This window comes from Moschus berezovskii, chromosome 7 (genome assembly GCF_049115385.1).
Source record: "Moschus berezovskii isolate FMDL1 chromosome 7, NW_MosBer_1.0, whole genome shotgun sequence".
In the NCBI taxonomy this organism is placed as follows: domain Eukaryota; kingdom Metazoa; phylum Chordata; class Mammalia; order Artiodactyla; family Moschidae; genus Moschus; species Moschus berezovskii.
In genome coordinates this window covers 104,214,643-104,234,194 of record NC_142466.1, presented here as the reverse complement: position 1 = coordinate 104,234,194, position 19,552 = coordinate 104,214,643, and the positions used below count along the sequence as shown (strand labels likewise).

General features: G+C 46.2%; 1 protein-coding gene and 1 long non-coding RNA gene across 2 annotated transcripts in view; one reads left to right on the top strand and one right to left on the bottom strand.

Moving 5' to 3' along the window:
• RAD23B (RAD23 nucleotide excision repair protein B) overlaps positions 1 to 813 on the bottom strand; it is a 46,727-nt gene extending 45,914 nt beyond the window's left edge. The window contains exon 1 of the mRNA XM_088838248.1: positions 379 to 813. Within this exon, the coding sequence (XP_088694374.1) occupies positions 379 to 444 (66 nt within the window). The 5' untranslated portion in view covers positions 445 to 813. The remainder of the gene's footprint in view (positions 1 to 378) is intronic.
• A 136-nt stretch (positions 814 to 949) lies between these two features.
• LOC148777486 (uncharacterized) lies at positions 950 to 14,330 on the top strand. Its single transcript, XR_016037904.1, has 3 exons — positions 950 to 1,171; positions 12,498 to 12,593; positions 13,999 to 14,330. It is a non-coding gene; the product is annotated as an uncharacterized LOC148777486 (long non-coding RNA).
• Positions 14,331 to 19,552: the final 5,222 nt, after the last annotated feature.

Here is a 19,552-nt window from a genome sequence, read left to right as displayed (position 1 = left end):
CTGGCCCCTCCGCCGAGCGCGCCCAGGCCGAGACCTCGGGTGCCCAGCTAACGCGGGCTGCACGCCATATGCCACCCGGCTGCGGTGTCCGACCACTGCTTCCCCTCACGCCTGCCACAAAGCGCACAGCCCACCCTGAAGGTCCAGTGGGCCGCACGCCGCCGGGCCCCTGGCCCTGCCCGCAGGCCTCACAAGCGCCGGGTCGCTAGATCCCCCGCTCGCCCTGCCCTCTCGGGCGCACCGCGGCTCTGCCCGGGCTGGCTGCGCTCGAGGCGGAGGTCGGGGCCCCGCCGCGCCACCCGCAGCCCCGGCCCTCCCGGCCCCTGGCGCGCACCGCCCCCGCTCCGCGCCGGGCCCAGCGCGCCCCGCCGCGCGCACCGTCTCGTCGGGGTCGATGTCGATCTTGAAGGTCTGCTGCTGGAGGGTCTTCAGGGTGACCAGCATGGTGCCGTCGCGCAGCTCCGCGGCCGGGCCTGCTCCGGGTGCTGGGGCCGCTGGGCGGGGTCTGCGGCCTGGCGGGGCCCCGGGTCGCCCGCGCTCCTCGCGCGCTCGGGGGGAAGGCGGTGGGGGTGGGGGCTGGTCACATTCGCCCTGCGGCGCGGCCTCGCCCCCGGCCCTGGCCCCCGGCCGCGCCGCTGCCTCCGCGCCTGCGGCCTTGCTCGCGAGCTCGGGCCCCCGTGCCTCCTCACGCGCCCGGGTGCCAGCCGCTGGGTCTGCAGCGAGCGCGAAGGGGGCTGCGAGAGCAGCAGAGAATCCGCTAGCTCACCGCAGGCTGGTGGCCGCCATCACCGTGACTCGCCGAGACGCGCCCTCCCCCCACCACCCTAGAAACCTGGGGGGATGGGGCCGGGCCGGCGGAGCGCGCAGGCGTAGGGTGCGGCGCGGCTGTGCGCAGGCGCAGCCGGGAGCTCCGCCCCGGAATTGGGGCGGGGCGGACTGCCGCTCTGGAATGCCGGCCGCCTGGGTGGCGCGCGCGCAGGCGCAGTCAGTGGGCGCCTCGAGGCGGGCGCGCAGGGCTTCCTCGTCGCGCCAGTGTCTGGGGCCTTGTCCCGCCCGCCTACGTGCAGACTCCTCCCGGTTGCCTGAGTTGCGCAATCCGTAGCCGGGGAAGCGCTACGTGGAGACAGGACAGACTGGATGGCCAGCCCTGGAACTGGGGAACTAGAGGGCGGTAGGTCGGAGCGAGCTTTAAGTGAAAGGGTCGTGGGCAACCAGAGTAGTGGGCCGGCGCTTGCAGGGCGCTTGCTATGTGACTGAGCCCTCGTGCTGGGGTTCATTTACCCTGAGAACACTGACTTCAGCCCCAGACCACGTTAATAGACCTTGCGCCTAAACATAAGATCAAGTTATATCACTTCCCCAGACAGATCTGTCCAATGGCACCTCATGAGTAAACGTCAAACTTCCTAGAGCTGGATACACAGCCCCTACCTCTCACATCTTATTCTCTCGGCTTGCACTAGACGTTGTTGGTGGATGTTTCAGCAAATGCTGTCAACATGACAGTCAACCTTCACCCTTGCTGTTGCCGCCCGAGTCCTCTTTTCCTCGGTGGCTCGCCGTCTCACTTCCTTCAAATCTTTCCTCAGATGTCGCCTTCTCAGGGAGATCGACTCTGGATACCCGACTTAAAACAGCAACTTCCCTAGTTCGGTTACCCTGCTGTGTTTTCTATAGCATTTCAGTTCAGTTCAGTTCAGTCGCTCAGTCGTGTCCGAATCTCAGGGACCCATGGACAGCAACACGCCAGGCTTTCCTGTCCATCACCAACTCACGGCCGGAGCTTACTCAAACTCAGGTCTATCGGGTCGGTGATGCCATCCAACCATCTCATCCTCTGTCCTCCCCTTATATTAATACATATTTGTTGGGTTTATCATCTTTCTCCCTTCAGTAAGTCACAGGCAAGCTGCACAAAGGCAGAGATTTTGTTGTGTTGTGTGATGCACCCCTAGCACGAAGAAACATGCCTGCCGTGTAATGCAGGCACAGTAAATATTTTTGGAATCCATGAATGTGCTCTCGGTTTCTCATCAGTAAAATGGAGATAATAATAGCACTCAACTTCATTGATTATTGGAGGGGAGTGTTGAATAATGTATGTAAAATCTTTGTACCAGGAACACACAGTTAGCAGCCCGTAAGTAGATAGCTGTTGGTAGTATGCCCATTTCAGATAAGAAAACTACAGTATAGAGATTATGAGTAACGTACCTGGAGTCACCCACCTGCTAAGTGGCAGGTCCAGAATCTGAATCCAAGCAGAATGACTCCAAAGTCTATGCTCCTAGGTGCCTGGCATTCCTTTCTCTTAATTACGTACCCTGCTGCACACAGAGTCCGACACGACTGAAGTGACTTAGCAGCAGCAGCAGCTGCACATTTAGGGGCTTCCTGACTGAGCGACTGAGCTGAACGGATAGCTCAGGCGGTAAAGAATCTGCCTGCAATGCGGGAGACCAGGGTTCTATTCCTGGGTCAGGAAGATCCCCTGGAGAAGAGATAGGCTATCCACTCCAGTATTCTTGGGCTTCCCTTGTGGCTCAGCTGGTAAAGAATCTGCCTGCAATGTGAGAGACCTGGGTTTGGCTGCACATTTAACTTAAAGTAATTCAAATGCAAAGTTACAGTTAGGTCACTAGCTGTATGACTAATTGCAAATTGCCCCCACTGTACCAGCATCCTCACTGATAAAATGTCACTGCTTGATTTTCTGTGGATTCTAGGAGCTCAGATCTAATTCTTCCGTGGAACTTTGCGTGACCAACCTCCCTCTCAGCTAACCTCGTGTTGCCCTGTTCAGAGCACATGTCTCCCTGTGTTGTAGTTCAGCATCTAACCCTCCACCCTCTGTCTTTCCCTGTATCTATTGTTAGTCACCAGGTGATCTCATCTTATCCCTTGTTTTGAAATACCTCTTGCCTGGACTTTTCCCCTTAGCTATCGTTAGCTGATTGCCTGCACAGTATCTTTTTAAAAAATATTTATATATTTAGCTGTGCTGGATCTTAGCTGTGGCACATGGGATCTTTCCTTGCAGTGCACAGGCTTAGTTGTTGTGCAGCACGTGGGATCTAAGTTTTCCAGATCAGAGATCGAACTCACGCCCCCTCATTTGGAAGGAAGATTCTTAACCACTGAACCACTGGGGAAGTCCCAACACAATATGCTGACCTGAAATATAATTAGCCTCTGAGACTTAACATGGCCAAACAGAACCATTGACCCCCTCTGGGCCTCCCTTCCCCCTGAAACCTGTTCTCCCAGTTTCCTCCCATCTAAGTTCATGGCACAGCCATCTACCCACATGTGCAGACCAAAAATCTAGTCATCAAGCCTGTTAAGTCTTTTCCTGCTCCTCTTCCCTGCACCAGCCACCACATCTAATTCATTATCAAGTCCTATCAACCTTATTCTCCAAGTTATATCCACAAATCAGTCATTTCTCACCATTTCGACTTCTAAAACCCTAGACTACTACATCAATATCTTTCATTTCAGTTCATCTTTCCAAGGGGCGTGTCGTACTCTTTGTGACCCCATGGACTGCAGCGTGCCAGGCTACCCTGTCCATCACCAACTCCTGGAGCTTGCTCAAACTCATGCCATCCAGCCGTCTCATTCTCTGTCGTCCCCTCCTCCTCCTGCTGTCAACCTTTCCCAGCATCATGGTCTTTTCAACATCTTTCACCTGCCTCCTAACTGGTCTCTCCACTTCTACTCTTTTTCAACCTCCTCAGCAGTCAGAGTTGTCTTTTTCAGATACAAATCGTGTCACATCTACTCTTAATACCTAATTGTACTTGAGAATAAAATTCAAACTCCTTACCTGACCTTGCAGATTTACCTGACCTTGAACATTTCATGCAAAGATGGGCTCAATAAAGGACAGAAATGGTAGGGACCTAACAAAAGCAGAGAATATTAATAAGAGGTGACAAGAATACACAGAACAACTGTATAAAAAAGGTCTTTACAACCCAGATGATCACGATGGTATGATCACTCAACCTAGAGCCAGACATCCTGGAATGTGAAACAAGTGGGCCTTAGGAAGCATCACTACGAACAAAGCTAGCGGAGGTGATGGAATTCCAGTTGAGCTATTTCAAATCCTAAAAAATGATGCTGTAAAAGTGCTGCGCTCAGTATGCCAGCAAATTTGGAAACTCAGCAGTGGCCACAGGACTGGAAAAGGTCAGTTTTCATTCCATTCCCAAAGAAAGGCAATGCCAAAGAATGCTCAAACTACCGCACAATTGCACTCATCTCACACGCTAGTAAAGTCATGCTCAAAATTCTCCAGGCCAGGCTTCAGCAATATGTGAACCATGAACTTCCAGATGTTCAAGCTGGATTTAGAAAAGGCAGAGGACCAGAGATCAAATTGCCAACATCTGTTGGATCATCGAAAAAGCAAGAGAGTTCCAGAAAAACATCTATTTCTGCTTTATTGACTGTGCCAAAGGCTCACTGGAAAAGACTCTGATGCTGGGAGGGATTGGGGGCAGGAGGAGAAGGGGACGACAGAGAATGAGATGGCTGGATAGCATCACCAACTCAATGGACATGAGTTTGAATGAACTCCGGGAGTTGGTGATGGACAGGGAGGCCTGGTGTGCTGTGATTAATGGGGTCACAAAGAGTCGGACATGACTGAGCAACTGAACTGAACTGAAAGGCTTTGACTGTGTGGATCACAATAAACTGTGGAAAATTCTGAAAGAGATGGGAATACCAGACCACCTGACCTGCCTCTTGAGAAATCTGTATTCAGGTCAGGAAGCAACAGTTAGAACTGGACATGGAACAACAGACTGGTTCCAGATAGGAAAAGGAGTACATCAAGGTTGTGTATTGTCACCCTGCTTATTTAACTTATATGCAGAGTACATCATGAGAAACACTGGGCTGGAAGAAGCACAAGCTGGAATCAAGATTGCCGGGAGATATATCAATAACCTCAGATATGCAGATGACACCACCCTTATGGCAGAAAGTGAAGAAGAACTAAAGAGCCTCTTGAAGCAAGTGAAAGAGAAGAGTGAAAAAGTTGGCTTAAAGCTAAACATTCAGGAAACTAAGATCATGGCATCTGGTCCCAGCACTTCATGGCAAATAGATGGAGAAACAATGAAAACAGTGGCAGACTTTATTTTTGGGGTCTCCAAAATCACTGTAGTTGGTGACTCAGTTCAGTTCAGTTCAGTCACTCAGTCGTGTCCGACTCTTCGCGACCCCATGAATCACAGCACGCCAGGCCTCCCTATCCATCACCAACTCTCGGAGTTCACTCAAACTCACGTCCACAGAGTCGGTGATGCCATCCAGCCATCTCATTCTCGGTCGTCCCCTTCTCCTCCCACCCCCAACCTTTCCCAGCATCAGAGTCTTTTCCAGTGAGTCAACTCATCGCATGAATTAAAAGATACGTACTCCTTGGGAGAAAAGTTATGACCAACCTAGACAACATATTAAAAAGCAGAGATGTTACTTTGCCAACAAAGGTCCATCTAGTCCAGGCCATGTATGGATGTGAGAGTTGGACTATAAAGAAAGCTGAGTGGGGAAGAATTGATGCTTTTGAACTGTGGTGTTGGAGATGACTCTTGAGAGTCCCTTGGACTGCAAGGAGATCAGTCCAGTCAATCCTAAAAGAAATCAACCCTGAATATTCATTAGAAGGACTGATGCTGAAGTTGAAGCTCCAATACTTTGCTCACTTGATGCAAGGAACTGACTCATTTGAAATGACCCTGATGCTGGGAAAGATTAAGGGTAGGAGGAGAAGGGGATGGCAGAGGATGAGATGGTTGGATGGAGTCACTGACTCAATGGACATGAGTTTGAGCGAGCTCCAGGAGTTGGTGATGGACAAGGAAGCCTGGTGTGCTGCAGTCCCTGGGGTTGCAAAGAGTCAGACAGGACTGAGCAACTGAACTGAACTGACCTGACCTTCGGGAGCTCACATGATCTGCCAAACTCTCTGGCCTTATCTCTTCCCTTCTCCCTCTCATTCACCGTCATCCCTCTGTACCACCTTTCTTTCACACCCCGAACAGGCCAGGCTGGTTCTAATATCTTGACCTTTGCATTAGAGTTTATTTCAGCTTGAAATTCTCTTCCCAGATCTTTGAATGACTAACTTTTCATCATTCAGGGTCCAAGTCATAATTTACTTTCTCACATTTCTCTAGCAACTTTAATAATATATGATAAACATACATTAACCCTTTAGGCAAGGCACCATTCGAGGCACTTTCCATGGAACCTCATATCTGAGCCCCACCAAACTATGTGATAATGCAACAGGAGTACGTGCATGCGAAGTCATTTCAGCCATGTCCGACTGTGCTACCCTATGGACTGTAGCCTGCCAGGCTTCTCTGTCCATGGGACTCTCCAGGCAAGAATACTGGAGTGGGTTCCATGCCATCATCCAGGGGATCTTCCCAACCCAACCCTGTGTCACTTCTGTATTCTGTATTGACAGGTGGTTTCTTTATCACTGGGGCCACCTGGGAAACCCATCTGCAATTCAGTTCAGTTCAATCACTCAGTCGTATCCGACTCTTGGCAACCCCACGGACTGCAGCACACCAGGCTTCCTTGTCCATCACCAACTCCTGGAGCTTGCTCAAACCCATGTCCATTGAGTTAGTGATGCCATCCAACCATCTCATCCTCTGTCGTCCCCTTCCCCTCCAACCTTCAATCTTTCCCAGCGTCAGTCTTTTCCGGTGAGTCAGTTCTTTGTATCTGGTGACCAAAATATTGGAGCTTCAGCTTCAGCATCAGTTCCTCTAATGATATTCAGGACTGATTTCCTTTAGGATTGACTTGTTTGATCTCCTTGCAGTCCAAGGGACTCTCAAGAGTCTTCTCCAACACCACAGTTCAAAAGCATTAGTTCTTTGGTGCTCAACTTTCTTTATGGTCCAACTCTCACATCCATGCATGAGTACTGGAAAAACCATAGCTTTGACTAGATGGACCTTTGACGGCAAAGTGATGTCTCTGCTTTTTAATATGCCGACCAGGTTTGTTTTAGCTTTTCTTCCAAGGAGCAGTCATCTTTTAATTTCATGGCTGCAGTCACCATCTGCAGTGATTTTGGAGCCCAAGAAAATAAAGTCACTGTTTCCATTGTTTCCCCATCTATTTGCCATGAAGTGATGGGACCAAATGCCCTGATCTTAGTTTTCTGAATGTTGCTTTTTAAGCCAGCTTTTTCATTCTCCTCTTTCACCTTCATCAAGAGGCTCTTTAGTTCCTCTTCACTTTCGGCCATAAGGGTGGTGTCATCTGCATATCTGAGGTTATTGACATTTCTCCCGGCAGTCTTGATTCCAGCTTGAGCTTCATCCAGCCCGACATTTCTCACAGTGTACTCTGCATATCAGTTAAATAAGCAGGGTGACAATGTACAGCCTTTATGCACTGGTTTCCCAATTTGAAACCAGTCCATTGTTCCGTGTCCGGTTCTAACTGTTGCTTCTTGACCTGCATACAGATTTCTCAGGAGGCAGGTAAGATGGTCTGGTATTCCCATCTCTTGAAGAATTTTCCACAGTTTTCTGTGATCCACACAGTCAAATTCCATCTATAATAGGACCCTTGTTTAAATTTTGTCATGGCTCTACCTGAAATTATTATTATTTTTTGTTATCTTGGCTAAATAGTACAAGTTGGGGAGGCTGTATGCCTCCGTGTCCAATATAGGTATGTTTGCCTAGAGTCCCACAATTCACATAAGAGATGATGGGACCCCCTTCAACTCACCAGTGCAAAGGCTACCAAGGTGAGGGTGCTTATGAGCAAAGCATTGTAGGATAGGCCTTGAACTTCTTCAGGAGCTATTGGGCCAAAATATAAAGATGGAAGGGTGTCATTACTTCCAAATACTTGATATCAAGCCAGGGAATTTTACTTGCATTTTTGGAAGTTGGTCAAATGATTTCAGGGAAGAAGATGAGCAAGCAGAGATGCCACAGCTACTGACTTAGAAAATACTGGGGTGGAAAATGCCAGAGTCCAAGCCATTCATTCACTCATCAAATAATTCTTGAGACTTTCTCCATGCCAGGAACTGTTCTAGGTGCTGAGGATACAATAGGGAACAGAGTCCCTGCCCTCATGGAGTTTGTATTCTAGTGAAACAATAGATAATAAACTAAAAATCAAAATTATAACAGATGGGGCACTGATAAGTACTATTTTTTTAAGGAATGTGAAGAAGATCAATAGTGCTAAGAAAAGATATATTTGCAACAGGGAATGTGCCAGGTATTTTTTATTCCCCTCCCTCACCTTCTTTTTAAAAATGTTTTTTCCGGCTGCATCAGGTCCTAACTGCAGCACACAGGATCTTCATTTCATCACGCAGCATCTTTCACTGTGACACGAGGACTCTGCAGCTGTAGCTCACGGGCTCAGTGGTGGCAGCACACAGGCTTAGCTGTGGAATGTGGGATCTTGGTTCCCTAACCAGGGATCAGACCCACGGCCCCTGCATTGCAGGGCGCTCAGTGGCAGTGTTAGCTGTTCAGTCGTGCCTGACTCCTTGCGACATCATCCCACTGCTATTCTTGCCTGGAGAATCCCAGGGACGGCGGAGCCTGGTGAGCTGCCATCTATGGGGTCACACAGAGTTAGACAAGACTGAAGTGACTTAGCAGCAGCAGGCTCTTCTATCCATGGAATTCTCCAGGCAAGAATACTGCAGTGGGATGCCATTCCCTTCTCCAGGGGGTCTTCCTGACCCAGGGATTGAACTCAAGTCTCCCACATCGTAGGCAGATTCTTTACCACCTGAGCCACTTGGGAAGCCCTCCTGCATTGCGAGGCAGATTCCTAACCACTGGGCTGCCAGGGAGGTCCCCCTCCCCTGTCTTCTTCCTTACCGCCTCTTCACCCAGCAGTTGGTCCCAAGAGGACTGCCCTGTATGGGCTTCCACAGCTGGCTTCTCGGGGAGTCCTGGCAGGAGAGGACTGAGGGAGCAGAGTGAAATGAGGTGTGTAGTTGGCAGTGCTCTTGGTACGGGACAGTTGCTTCTGTACGGCCTTCCATGTGACTGTGTCCTTCTAGGCTCTGGTGAGTGCTCCCTGGAGGGCCCTGCTTCTCACTGCAGGGTGCTGCCCTGTCCTTGTAGCGCGCCTGTACACTTCCCTACGTCATTGTGAAGAGCCCCTTCATTGAATCTCCCTGGATTACACCTTGTTCGTTTCAGTTCAGTTCAGTCGCTCACCCATGTGTGACTCCTTGCGACCCCATGAATCACAGCACGCCAGGCCTCCCTGTCCATCACCAACTCCCGGAGTTCACTCAAACTCACATCCATCGCGTCGGTGATGCCATCCAGCCAGCTCATTCTCTGTCGTCCCCTTCTCCTCCCACCCCCAATCCCTCCAGCATCAGAGTCTTTTCCAGTGAGTCAACTCTTCGCATGAGGTGTTAGTTTCATAGGACTGCTAAAAGAATGTACCATGAACTAAGTGGCTTAAAACAACAAAAAGTTATTGTCTCACCGTTTTGGGGGCTAGAAGTCCAAAATAAAGATGTTGGTAAGGCAATGCTGTCTCTGATAACTGACACACGGATTCTTCGTTGCCTCTTCCTGGCTTCTGGTGGCTTGCTGGCAACCACTGGCATCCTGTGGCTTCCTGCACCACTTTGATCTCTGCCTCCATCATCATCTGATGTCCTCCTCTTGTATGTCTGTCCCTCTGTCTCTTCTTACAAGGACAGGAACAGAATAGGAAAAACTTACTGTGTCTCCTCTAGTCACTGCTCTATCACTACTTTTAATATTTACTTCTGATCACCAAATTATCATTAGTTAGTTCAGTCGCTCAGTTGTGTCCAACTCTTTACGACCCCATGAACCGCAGCACGCCAGGCCTCCCTGTCCGTCACCAACTGCCAGAGTCTACCCAAACCCATGTCCGTTGAGTCAGTGATGCCATCCAACCATCTCATCCTCTGTTGTCCCCTTCTCCTGCCCTCAATCTTTCCCAGCATCAGGGTCTTTTCCAATGAGTCAGCTCTTTGCATCAGGTGGCCAAAGTATTGGAGTTTCAGTTTCAGCATCAGTCCTGCCAATGAACACCCAGGACTGATCTCCCTTAGAATGGACTGGTTGGATCTCTTTGCAGTCCAAGGGACTCTCGAGTCTTCTCCAACACCACAGTTCAAAAGCATCAATTCTTTGGCCCTCACCTTTTTATAGTCCAACTCTCACATCCATACATGACCACTGGAAAAACCATAGCCTTGACTAGACGGACCTTTGTTGACAAAGTAATATCTCTGCTTTTTAATATTCTGTCTAGGTTGGTCATAACTTTCCTTCCAAGGAGTAAACGTCTTTTAATTTCATGGCTGCAATCACCATCTGTGGTGATTTTGGAGCCAAAGAAAATAAAGTCTGACACTGTTTCCTCTGTTTCCCCATCTATTTGCTACGAAGTGATGGGACCAGATGCCATGATCTTAGTTTTCTGAATGTTGAGCTTTAAGCCAACCTTTTCACTCTCCTCTTTCACTTTCATCAAGAGGCTATTTAGTTCTTCTTCACTTTCTGCCATAAGGGTGGTGTCATCTGCATATCTGAGGTGATCACCAAATAGGTTTTTTTCTTTCTCCACACCAAGTAACTCTCCAGTTCTCTGCAGACACCAGCTGCGCATCCTACAGTGTGATTCAGTCCTGGCACTACCTGCAGTTAGCGTCTGATCCCGCATGGCTTCCCTGGTGGCTCAGATGGTAAAGAATCCGCCTGCAATGCGGGAGACCTGTGATCGATCCCTGGGTTGGGAAGATCCCCTGAAGAAGGGAATGGCAACTCACTCCAGGATTCTTACCTGGGAAATCCCATGTACAGAGGAACAGGAGGGCTACAGTCCATAGGGTCACAAAGAGTCAGACACGACAGCAACTGAGCATGCAGGCATGCATGTAGCAGCCTCAGCTTTTAGTTCATTGGGACCATTGCTGTGTCCCCTCAGAGTGCCCCCCCCTTGAAGACCAAGACTTCTAACTACACAGGTTTCAGAGATAAGGGACCAGAAAGGTCCTCAGTGGGTCACTGGGGGTGGTCAATGGTCCCATTCCTGCTTTCCTGCCTTGATTTCTGGACCATCTGGTCCTCCTGCTGGGGACACAGTACCCTGTAGGACACTTATTCAGTCTGTAAGTTCTACCCTGGAGAATGACACCCTGTTCTTGCATAGTATTGCCCCTGAAAGTGAAAATGAAAGTTGCTCAGTCGTGTCTACTCTTTGAGACCCCATGGACTGTACAGTCCATGGACATCTCCAGGACAGAATGCTGAAGTGGGTAGCCTTTCCCTTCCCTAGGGGATCTTCTCAACCCAGGGATCGAACCCAGGTCTCCTGCATTGCAGATGGATTCTTTACCAGCTGAGCCACCAAGGATTGCCCCTGAGATGGTACTTCATCTGCCCCACCAGCAGCTTGTTGCATCTCTCTCTCAGGTTGGCACTTCTGGGGAAGGTGGTGTGTGGTAAGACCAATAGGTCCCATGATCATGGGATCACTCCCAAACCTCCTTCACTGTGAAGTGGGTCCCCTGGTTGGATGCTGTTATGGGTAGGGTTCTGGTTTACGTGTCAGGCACTCTGTAAACTGCAGAATGGTGAAGGCTGAAGCTATTGTACTTAATAAGGCAAACCTGTACTCAGGATAATCATGTGTTCTTGCGGGAACAAATTGCTTGGCCTTCCAGGATACAAAGGACCCTATGAAGTCAACTTGTTACCATGTGACCAATAGGTCCCTCAGAGAATAGTACCAGATTGGGAATTCATCTCTGGTCTCTTTCTGGCACATTGGACATTCAGAGGTGATTGTGGCTAGACCATCGTTACTGAGAGTTCATGCCAAGAGGCTGTACATTGTTTCCACCTCTGCCACCACGGTCACGCCAGTCAAGTGCCTATCATGTTTCTATTCTTGCTTTCTTATAGTCCATTCTAGATATAATAGCCATATTCTTTTTAAAATATAGATCAGTTCATTACAGCTCAAAACCCTGTACTAGCTTCCCATTTCAATCAGTAAAATCTCAGATCTTTACATCGCTCTCCTCCCTCCATCCTCTTTGTTACTTTTCTGATGTCGTCAGCTGTATATTTCCCCAGATGCGATCTGCTGCAGCCTTGCTGTCCCCTGAGTTCACCAGGTCCACTCTAACCTGGTCTTTTGATCTCTCTTCCTGAGACACTCTTGCACTGGCTCTCTCCATCACATCCTCCAATCACTGCTCAAATTTTCAACTTCTCAATGAACCCTGCTCTGACCCCTTGACCACCCTATTTGCTATGACAATGTCCATTTCCCAGTCAACACTCCCTGTACTCCTTACCGTGCTTTCCTCCTCTTTTAACACGCTATATTGTTTATTTATTTATTATGTTTCTTTAGTGTCTATCTCCCTTGCAAGAATACAGGGATCTTTGTTTGTTTTACTTGTTCAGATTCTGTAAGCACCAGGAGGAGCACAGCAACAGAGAAAGAACTCAGCAGTGAAAGGAAAATTCAGCCACTCATTAAAAAAAGCATATTAAAACAAGGTAATACTGTTATGTGTTAACAAGACTAACCTCCAATAATATTATAAATTATTATAATATAAATATTATAAAATTATAAATAATAAAACTGTATGACAGAAAATGGTTTCATAGTTTGCTGGTGACTTTACAGTTTGTTACAATCTTTTGGAAAACCATTTAGCCTTATGAAAGTGAAAGTGAAGTTGCTCAGTAGTGTCCAACTCTTTGTGATCCCATGGACTGTAGCCCACCAGGCTCCTCAGTCCATGGGGTTTTCCAGGCATGAATACTGGAGTGGGTTGCCATTTCCTTCTCCAGGGGATCTTTCTGACCCAGGGATTGAACCCAGGTCCCTGCATGGTAGACAGCCGCTTTACCGTCTTAGCTACCAGGGTCACCCATTTAGCCTTATAGGTGGTTCTTAACTCTTGGAATTTCAGCTCTTGTATGTGCGCTCATGCGTGCTCAGTCACTAAGTCATGTATGACTTTGTGACCCCATGGACTGTAGCCCACCAGACTCCTCTGTTCATGGGATTTCCCATGCGAGAATACTGGAGTGGGTTGCCATTGCTTTCTTGACCCTGGAATTGAACCCACGTCTCCTGCATTGGCAGGTGAATTCCTTACCACTGAGTCACCTAGGAAGCCCATTAACTCTTATACACATTACATGAATACCTCTGAATCTACTTTTCTCGGCTTAGCTATCTAACTGTGATTAAAAAAGTTGATGCAATGGTGCAGTCAGCTGGCCACTGGTCAAGGGCTCAAGGTTCACATGTTTTATGTTTAAATAGTATCGTTTATGCAACCATTCTCTTTTTTTTCATTTCAGCTGATTTTCTCATTAATTTTGCAAGAGAGTAGAAAAACTTTTAGCAACAAGTTGTGAAATAGACCTTTTGCTAAGTTCAATATGTTTAAATAGTTTTGGTTCTTTTGTTTTTTTCCCCAGTTCAAGATTCCTTTTCTCATTTAGCAAGATTTTTCATTACTTGGGGCTTCCTTGGTGGCTCAGAGGTTAAAGTATCTGCCTGCAGTGCAGGAGACCCGGGTTCGGTCCCTGGGTCGGGAAGATCCCCTGGAGAAGGAAATGGCAACCCACTCCAGTACTCTTGCCTGGAAAATTCCATGGACTGAGGACCCTGGTAGGCTACAGTCCATGGGGTCACAAAGAGTCGGACACGACTGAGCGACTTCACCTTCACCTTCATTACTAGCTAAAGCTGATTTTAATACATGATATATTGCAAGTATACCTGATTTGTCTTTTGAGCTAAAAAGCATAGCTGGCTTTTTGTTGAAATCATTTGTTTATGTGTTAATTACTTTATTGTCATTTATTCTCCTGTCTTTACTGGGAAGCAGTTACATGCCAGGCCCTAACTATGTCTGATGGCTCTCTAAATCTCTGCCCTCAGGAAGTTACTAAGAGAAGTAAACAAGTCAAAGATCTCTGCCATGTGCTGGGACTGATGCTGATTCCAGGAAGACAAAAAAGCCTGACTGGCTTTTAATGAGGCAGGAGATGAATACAGGCATCCAATATCTTTTCAGTTCTCTCTCTCCCTTTCACAGCTGATCATCTAATATCTGTATTGGTCACATGTTCTGAAAATTATATTAGAGTTCTAATAGTATCTTGTCATAAACGAAACTGAATAAATTAATGTAATCCCATGGGCTTCCCTAAGGAAACTTTAGAGCATTTAAAAAGTTTTTTCTACTTTAAATGGAAAGTATGTGTTCCTTTTCCCAGACCTGTGTTTATTATTTGTGCTTTTGTGATACATGCAATATATGTGTTTTGCAGAGCTGTTACACTATACATACATATATATATATTACGTATATGTATAATTTTTATTTAACTATTTTATTTTTTGGCTACATTGTGTCTCATACTGCATGAGGGCTTCTCTCCAGTTGCCTCAAATGGAGCTACCCTCTGGTTGCAGTGCATGGGTTCCTCATTGCAGTGGCTTCTCTTGTTGTGGAGCACAGGATCCAAATAAATAAATAAATTTTAAAATAAGATATATCACCAGAACCAGACATGGAACAATGGACTGGTTCAAGTTGGGATAGGAGTACGTCAAGGCTATATATCGTCACCCTGCTTGTTTAACTTCTATGCAGAGTACATCATGTGAAATGCCAGGCTGGATGAATCACAAGCTGGAATCAAAATTGCCAGGAGAAATATCAACAACCTCAGATATGCAGATGATACCACTCTAATGGTAGAAAGCGAAGAGGAACTAAAGAGCCTCTTGATGTAGGTAAAAGAAGAGAGTGAAAAAGCTGGCTTAAAACCCAACATTCAAAAAACTAAGATCACAGCATCCAGCCCCATCACTTCATGGCAAGCAGATGAGGAAAAATGAAAACAGTGGCAGATTTTATTTTCTTGGGCTCCAAAATCACTGTGCACAATGACTGCAGCCACAAAAGTAAAAGATGCTTACTCCTTAGAAGGAAAGCTGACAAACCGAGACAGCATATTAAAAAGCAGAGACATCACTTTGCTGACAAAGGTCCATTTAGTCAAAGCTATGGTTTTTCCAGCAGTCATATATGGATGTGAGAGTTGGACCATAAAGAAGGCTGAACACCAAAGAATTGATGCTTTTGAACTGTGGTGCTGGAGAAGACGCTTGAGAGTCCCTTGGACTGCAAGGATATCAAACCAGTCAATCCTAAAGGAAATCAGTTCTGAATATTCATTGGAAGGACTGATGCTGAAGCTGAAGCTCCAATACTTTGGCCACCTGATGTGAAGAGCTGACTCATTGGAAAAGACCTTGATGCTGGGAAAGACTGAGGGCAGGAGAAGGGGGCAACAGAGGATGAGATTGTTGGATGGCATCACCAACTCAATGGACATGAGTATGAGTTCATTTCCTTTAGCCTTGACTGGTTTGATCTTCTTGCAGTCCAAGGGACTCTCAAGAGTCTTCTCCAGCACCACAATTGGTTGATTAGTAAATATAAAAAATCAGACTACAGAAATGGAATAAATAAGAAGCAAGTGTCTGTCAAATTTCCAATTGGCAGCAAATGTTTGAGCTTAAAAAATACCCATAATGGAATTGACTACATAAAAATGTCATTGTCTCATTATAGTAGCAGTGTTAACAGAATAAAAAGCATGCAGTGAGCTGAAAAATGTTCCCAACATGTGACAGATTGAAAATCCTTACTATATAAATTAGTCATACAAATTGAAAAGGAAAGCCTTACAAGCCAATTAGGTTTACACAGAAAATTCACAGGAAAATTACATTTAGCCAATAAATAATAATATGGGTCATCATTTGAAGAGTGCTTATTGTGTGTTTAAGTCCTTTTCTAAATGCCTGATGTTAACTTTTAATCCTTATATCCATTGCGAAATGATTCTGGTCAAGTTATTTAACCTGTGCCTCAGTTTCCCTCCTCTGTGAACATGTCTGAGAATTATTCCATGAAAGATGCAAAGAAGTGAGATTGCTGGGTCAAAAGAGAATGTGGATTTTCAATATAACAAATCCTACCAAAATTCTATCCAAATTGCCACATATATTCATATCAACTTCCTAGTGCCAGTTTCCCCTGTCCCCCAACCAACACTAAATAAGTTCTGTACTTTTCTTTTTTGTCAATTTGATGGGCATATCACTCTTGCCTCTCAAGAATTCAAGTCCTTTTCATCCTGAAAGCCAGATTTAATATCCACGTTTTCTTTGAAGAGTCCCATCAACTTCCCAGTAAAACATCTTTGCTTCCTTTCAATTTCCTCATCATTTTATCTATTCATTCAACAAATATTTGTTGAGCATTTATTATATGTTCTAGTCAGTGCAGATAAAGCAACAGATAAATCAGGCAAAAATTTCTACCTTGATGGAACTTACGTTCTAAGGAGGAAGGCAGACAGTAAAAATAAATTTAAATTGTTAGAATCTTAAATAGCTAAGAACAAAGAAAGCTGATGTGGGGATTAAGAAAGTATCAGGATGGAAATAGAATCAAAATTTTAGGTGCAATGACTGAGGAAATCCTAGCGAAAGGTTGCTTGTGCCTGTCTTACAGCATTTACCACTTTCTCAGTTCAGTTCAGTTCAGCCGCTCCATCGTGTCCGACTCTCCGCGACCCCATGAACCACAGCACGCCAGGCCTCCCTGTCCATCACCAGCTCCCGGAGTACACTCAAACTCATGTCCACAGAGTCGGTGATGCCATCCAGCCATCTCATTCTCCGTCGTCCCCTTCTCCTCCCGCCCCCAATCCCTCCCAGCTTACAGCATTTACCACTTTCTAGTCTATATTTATTCGGAGAAGGCAATGGCAAGCCACTCCAGTACTCTTGCCTAGAAAATCCCACGGACGGAGGAGCCTGGTGGGCTGCAGTCTGTGGGGTCGCTAAGGGTCGGACACGACTGAGCGACTTCACTTTCACTTTTCACTTTCACACACTGGAGAAGGAAATGGCAACCCACTCCAGTGTTCTTGCCTGGAGAATCCCAGGGAAGGGGGAGCCAGGTAGGCTTCCGTCTATGGGGTCACACAGAGTCGGACACGACTGAAGTGACTTAGCAGCAGCAGCAGCAGTCTATATTTATTAATTTTATTGTGGTAAAATGTGTAACATGCAATTTATCATTTTAATCATTTAAAAATATATAGTTCAATGACAGTAAGTATGTACACATTCACATAGTCATGCAGCCATCACCGCTGTTCACCTCCAGAACTTTTTCATCATCCCACGCTGAAAGTCTGTATCCCCTTAAACTGTACTCTCCGTCTGCTCTCCCTCCCACCTTTCTGTCTCTGAATTTGACTACTCTAGGTACCTCATTTAAATGGAACCATACAGTATTTGTCCTTCTGTGTTTGCTTTATTTCACTTAGGATAATTTCTTCAACAGTTCATCCATGTTGCAATATGTATCAGAATTTCCTTCCCTTTAAAGTTTGAGTAATATCAATAACCTCAGATATGCAGATGACACCACCCTTATGGCAGAAAGTGAAGAGGAGCTCAAAAGCCTCTTGATGAAAGTGAAAGAGGAGAGTGAAAAGTTTGGCTTGAAGCTCAACATTCAGAAAACGAAGATCATGGCATCTGGTCCCATCACTTCATGGGAAATAGATGGGGAAACAGTGGAAACAGTGTCAGACTTTATTGTTTGGGGGCTCCAAAATCACTGTAGATGCTGATTGCAGCCATGAAATTAAAAGACGCTTGCTCCTTGGAAGGAAAGTTATGACCAACCTAGATAGCATATTAAAAAGCAGAGACATTACTTTGCCAACAAGGTCCGTCTAGTCAAGGCAATGGTTTTCCCAGTGGTCATGTATGGATGTGAGAGTTGGACTGTAAAGAAAGTTGATCGCCGAAGAATTGATGCTTTTGAACTGTGGTGCTGGAGAAGACTCTTGAGAGTCCCTTGGACTGCAAGGAGATCCAACCAGTCCATTCTAGAGGAGATCAGTCCTGGGCATTCATCGGAAGGACTGATGCTGAAGCTGAAACTCCAATACTTTGGCCACGTCATGCGAAGAGTTGACTCACTGGAAAAGAGTCTGATGCTGGGAGGGATGGGGGGCAGGAGGAGAAGGGGATGACAGAGAATGAGATGGCTGGATGGCATCACCGACTCTGTGGACATGAGTTTGAGTGAACTCTGGGAGTCGGTGATGGACAGGGAGGCCTGGCATGCTGTGATTCATGGGGTCGCAAAGAGTTGGACACGACTGAGCGACTGAACTGAACTGAACTGAATGTTTCATTGGAAAAGACCCTGATGCTGGGAAAGATTGAGAGCAGGAAGAGAAGGGGATGACAGAGGATGAGATGGTTGGATGGCATCACCGATTCAATGGACATGAGTTTGAGCAAGATCCAGGAGATGGTGAAGGACAAGGAAGTCTGGCGTGCTGCAGTCCATGGGGTCACAAAGAGTCGGACGTGACTGAGCGACTGAAAAACAACAACAATATCTATTATTTGTATTTACCACATTTTGTTTATCCATCTGCCAAGGGACATTTTGGTTGTTTCTGGGTTTGTCTGTTGTGAATAATGCAGTGAACATAGGTGTGCAAATGTCAGTTCAAATCTCTGCTTTGAGTCCTTTTGGGGATATAACCAGAAGTGGAATCACTGGATCAAATGGTAGTTATATGTTTAATTTTTTTAAGAACTACCATACTGTTTTTTATAGTGCATGCACCATTTTACATTTTTATCAGCAATGCACTAGGGTTCCAACTTCTCCACATCCTTGCAAAAACTTTTTTTTTTAAATGATAGACATCGTAGTGGGTTTAAAGTGGTATCACATTGTGGTTTTGAGTTGCATTTCCTTAATGATTAATGATGCTGAACATCTTAATCACGTGCTTTCTGGCTATTTGTATGTCTTCTTTGGAAAAATATCTGTCCAAAATGTCTTTGCCCATTTTTTGAGTTGGGTTGTTTGTTTTGTTTTTTTGTCATTGCATTCTGAGTGTTCCCTATATACTCTGGATGTTAATCACTTGTCAGATAAGTGAAAGCAAATATTTTCTCCTGTGAGTTGTCTTTTTATTTTAGTAATAGTGTTTCTCTTAGTCCATTGGACTATTGTAACAAAATTACCGTAAACTGAGACGCTTGCTCCTTGGAAGGAAAGTTGTGACCAACCAAGATAGCATATTAAAAAGCAGAGACATTACTTTGCCAACAAAGGTCCGTCTAGTCAAGGCTATGGTTTTTCCTGTGGTCATGTGTGGAGGTGAGAATTGGACGGTGAAGAAAGCTGATCACCGAAGAATTGATGCTTTTGAACTGTGGTGTTGGAGAAGACTCTTGAGAGTCCCTTGGACTGCAAGGAGGTCCAACCAGTCCATTCTAAAGAAGATCAGTCCTGGGTGTTCATTGGAAGGACTGTTGCTGAAGCTGAAACTCCAGTACTTTGGCCACTTGATGTGAAGAGTTGACTCAT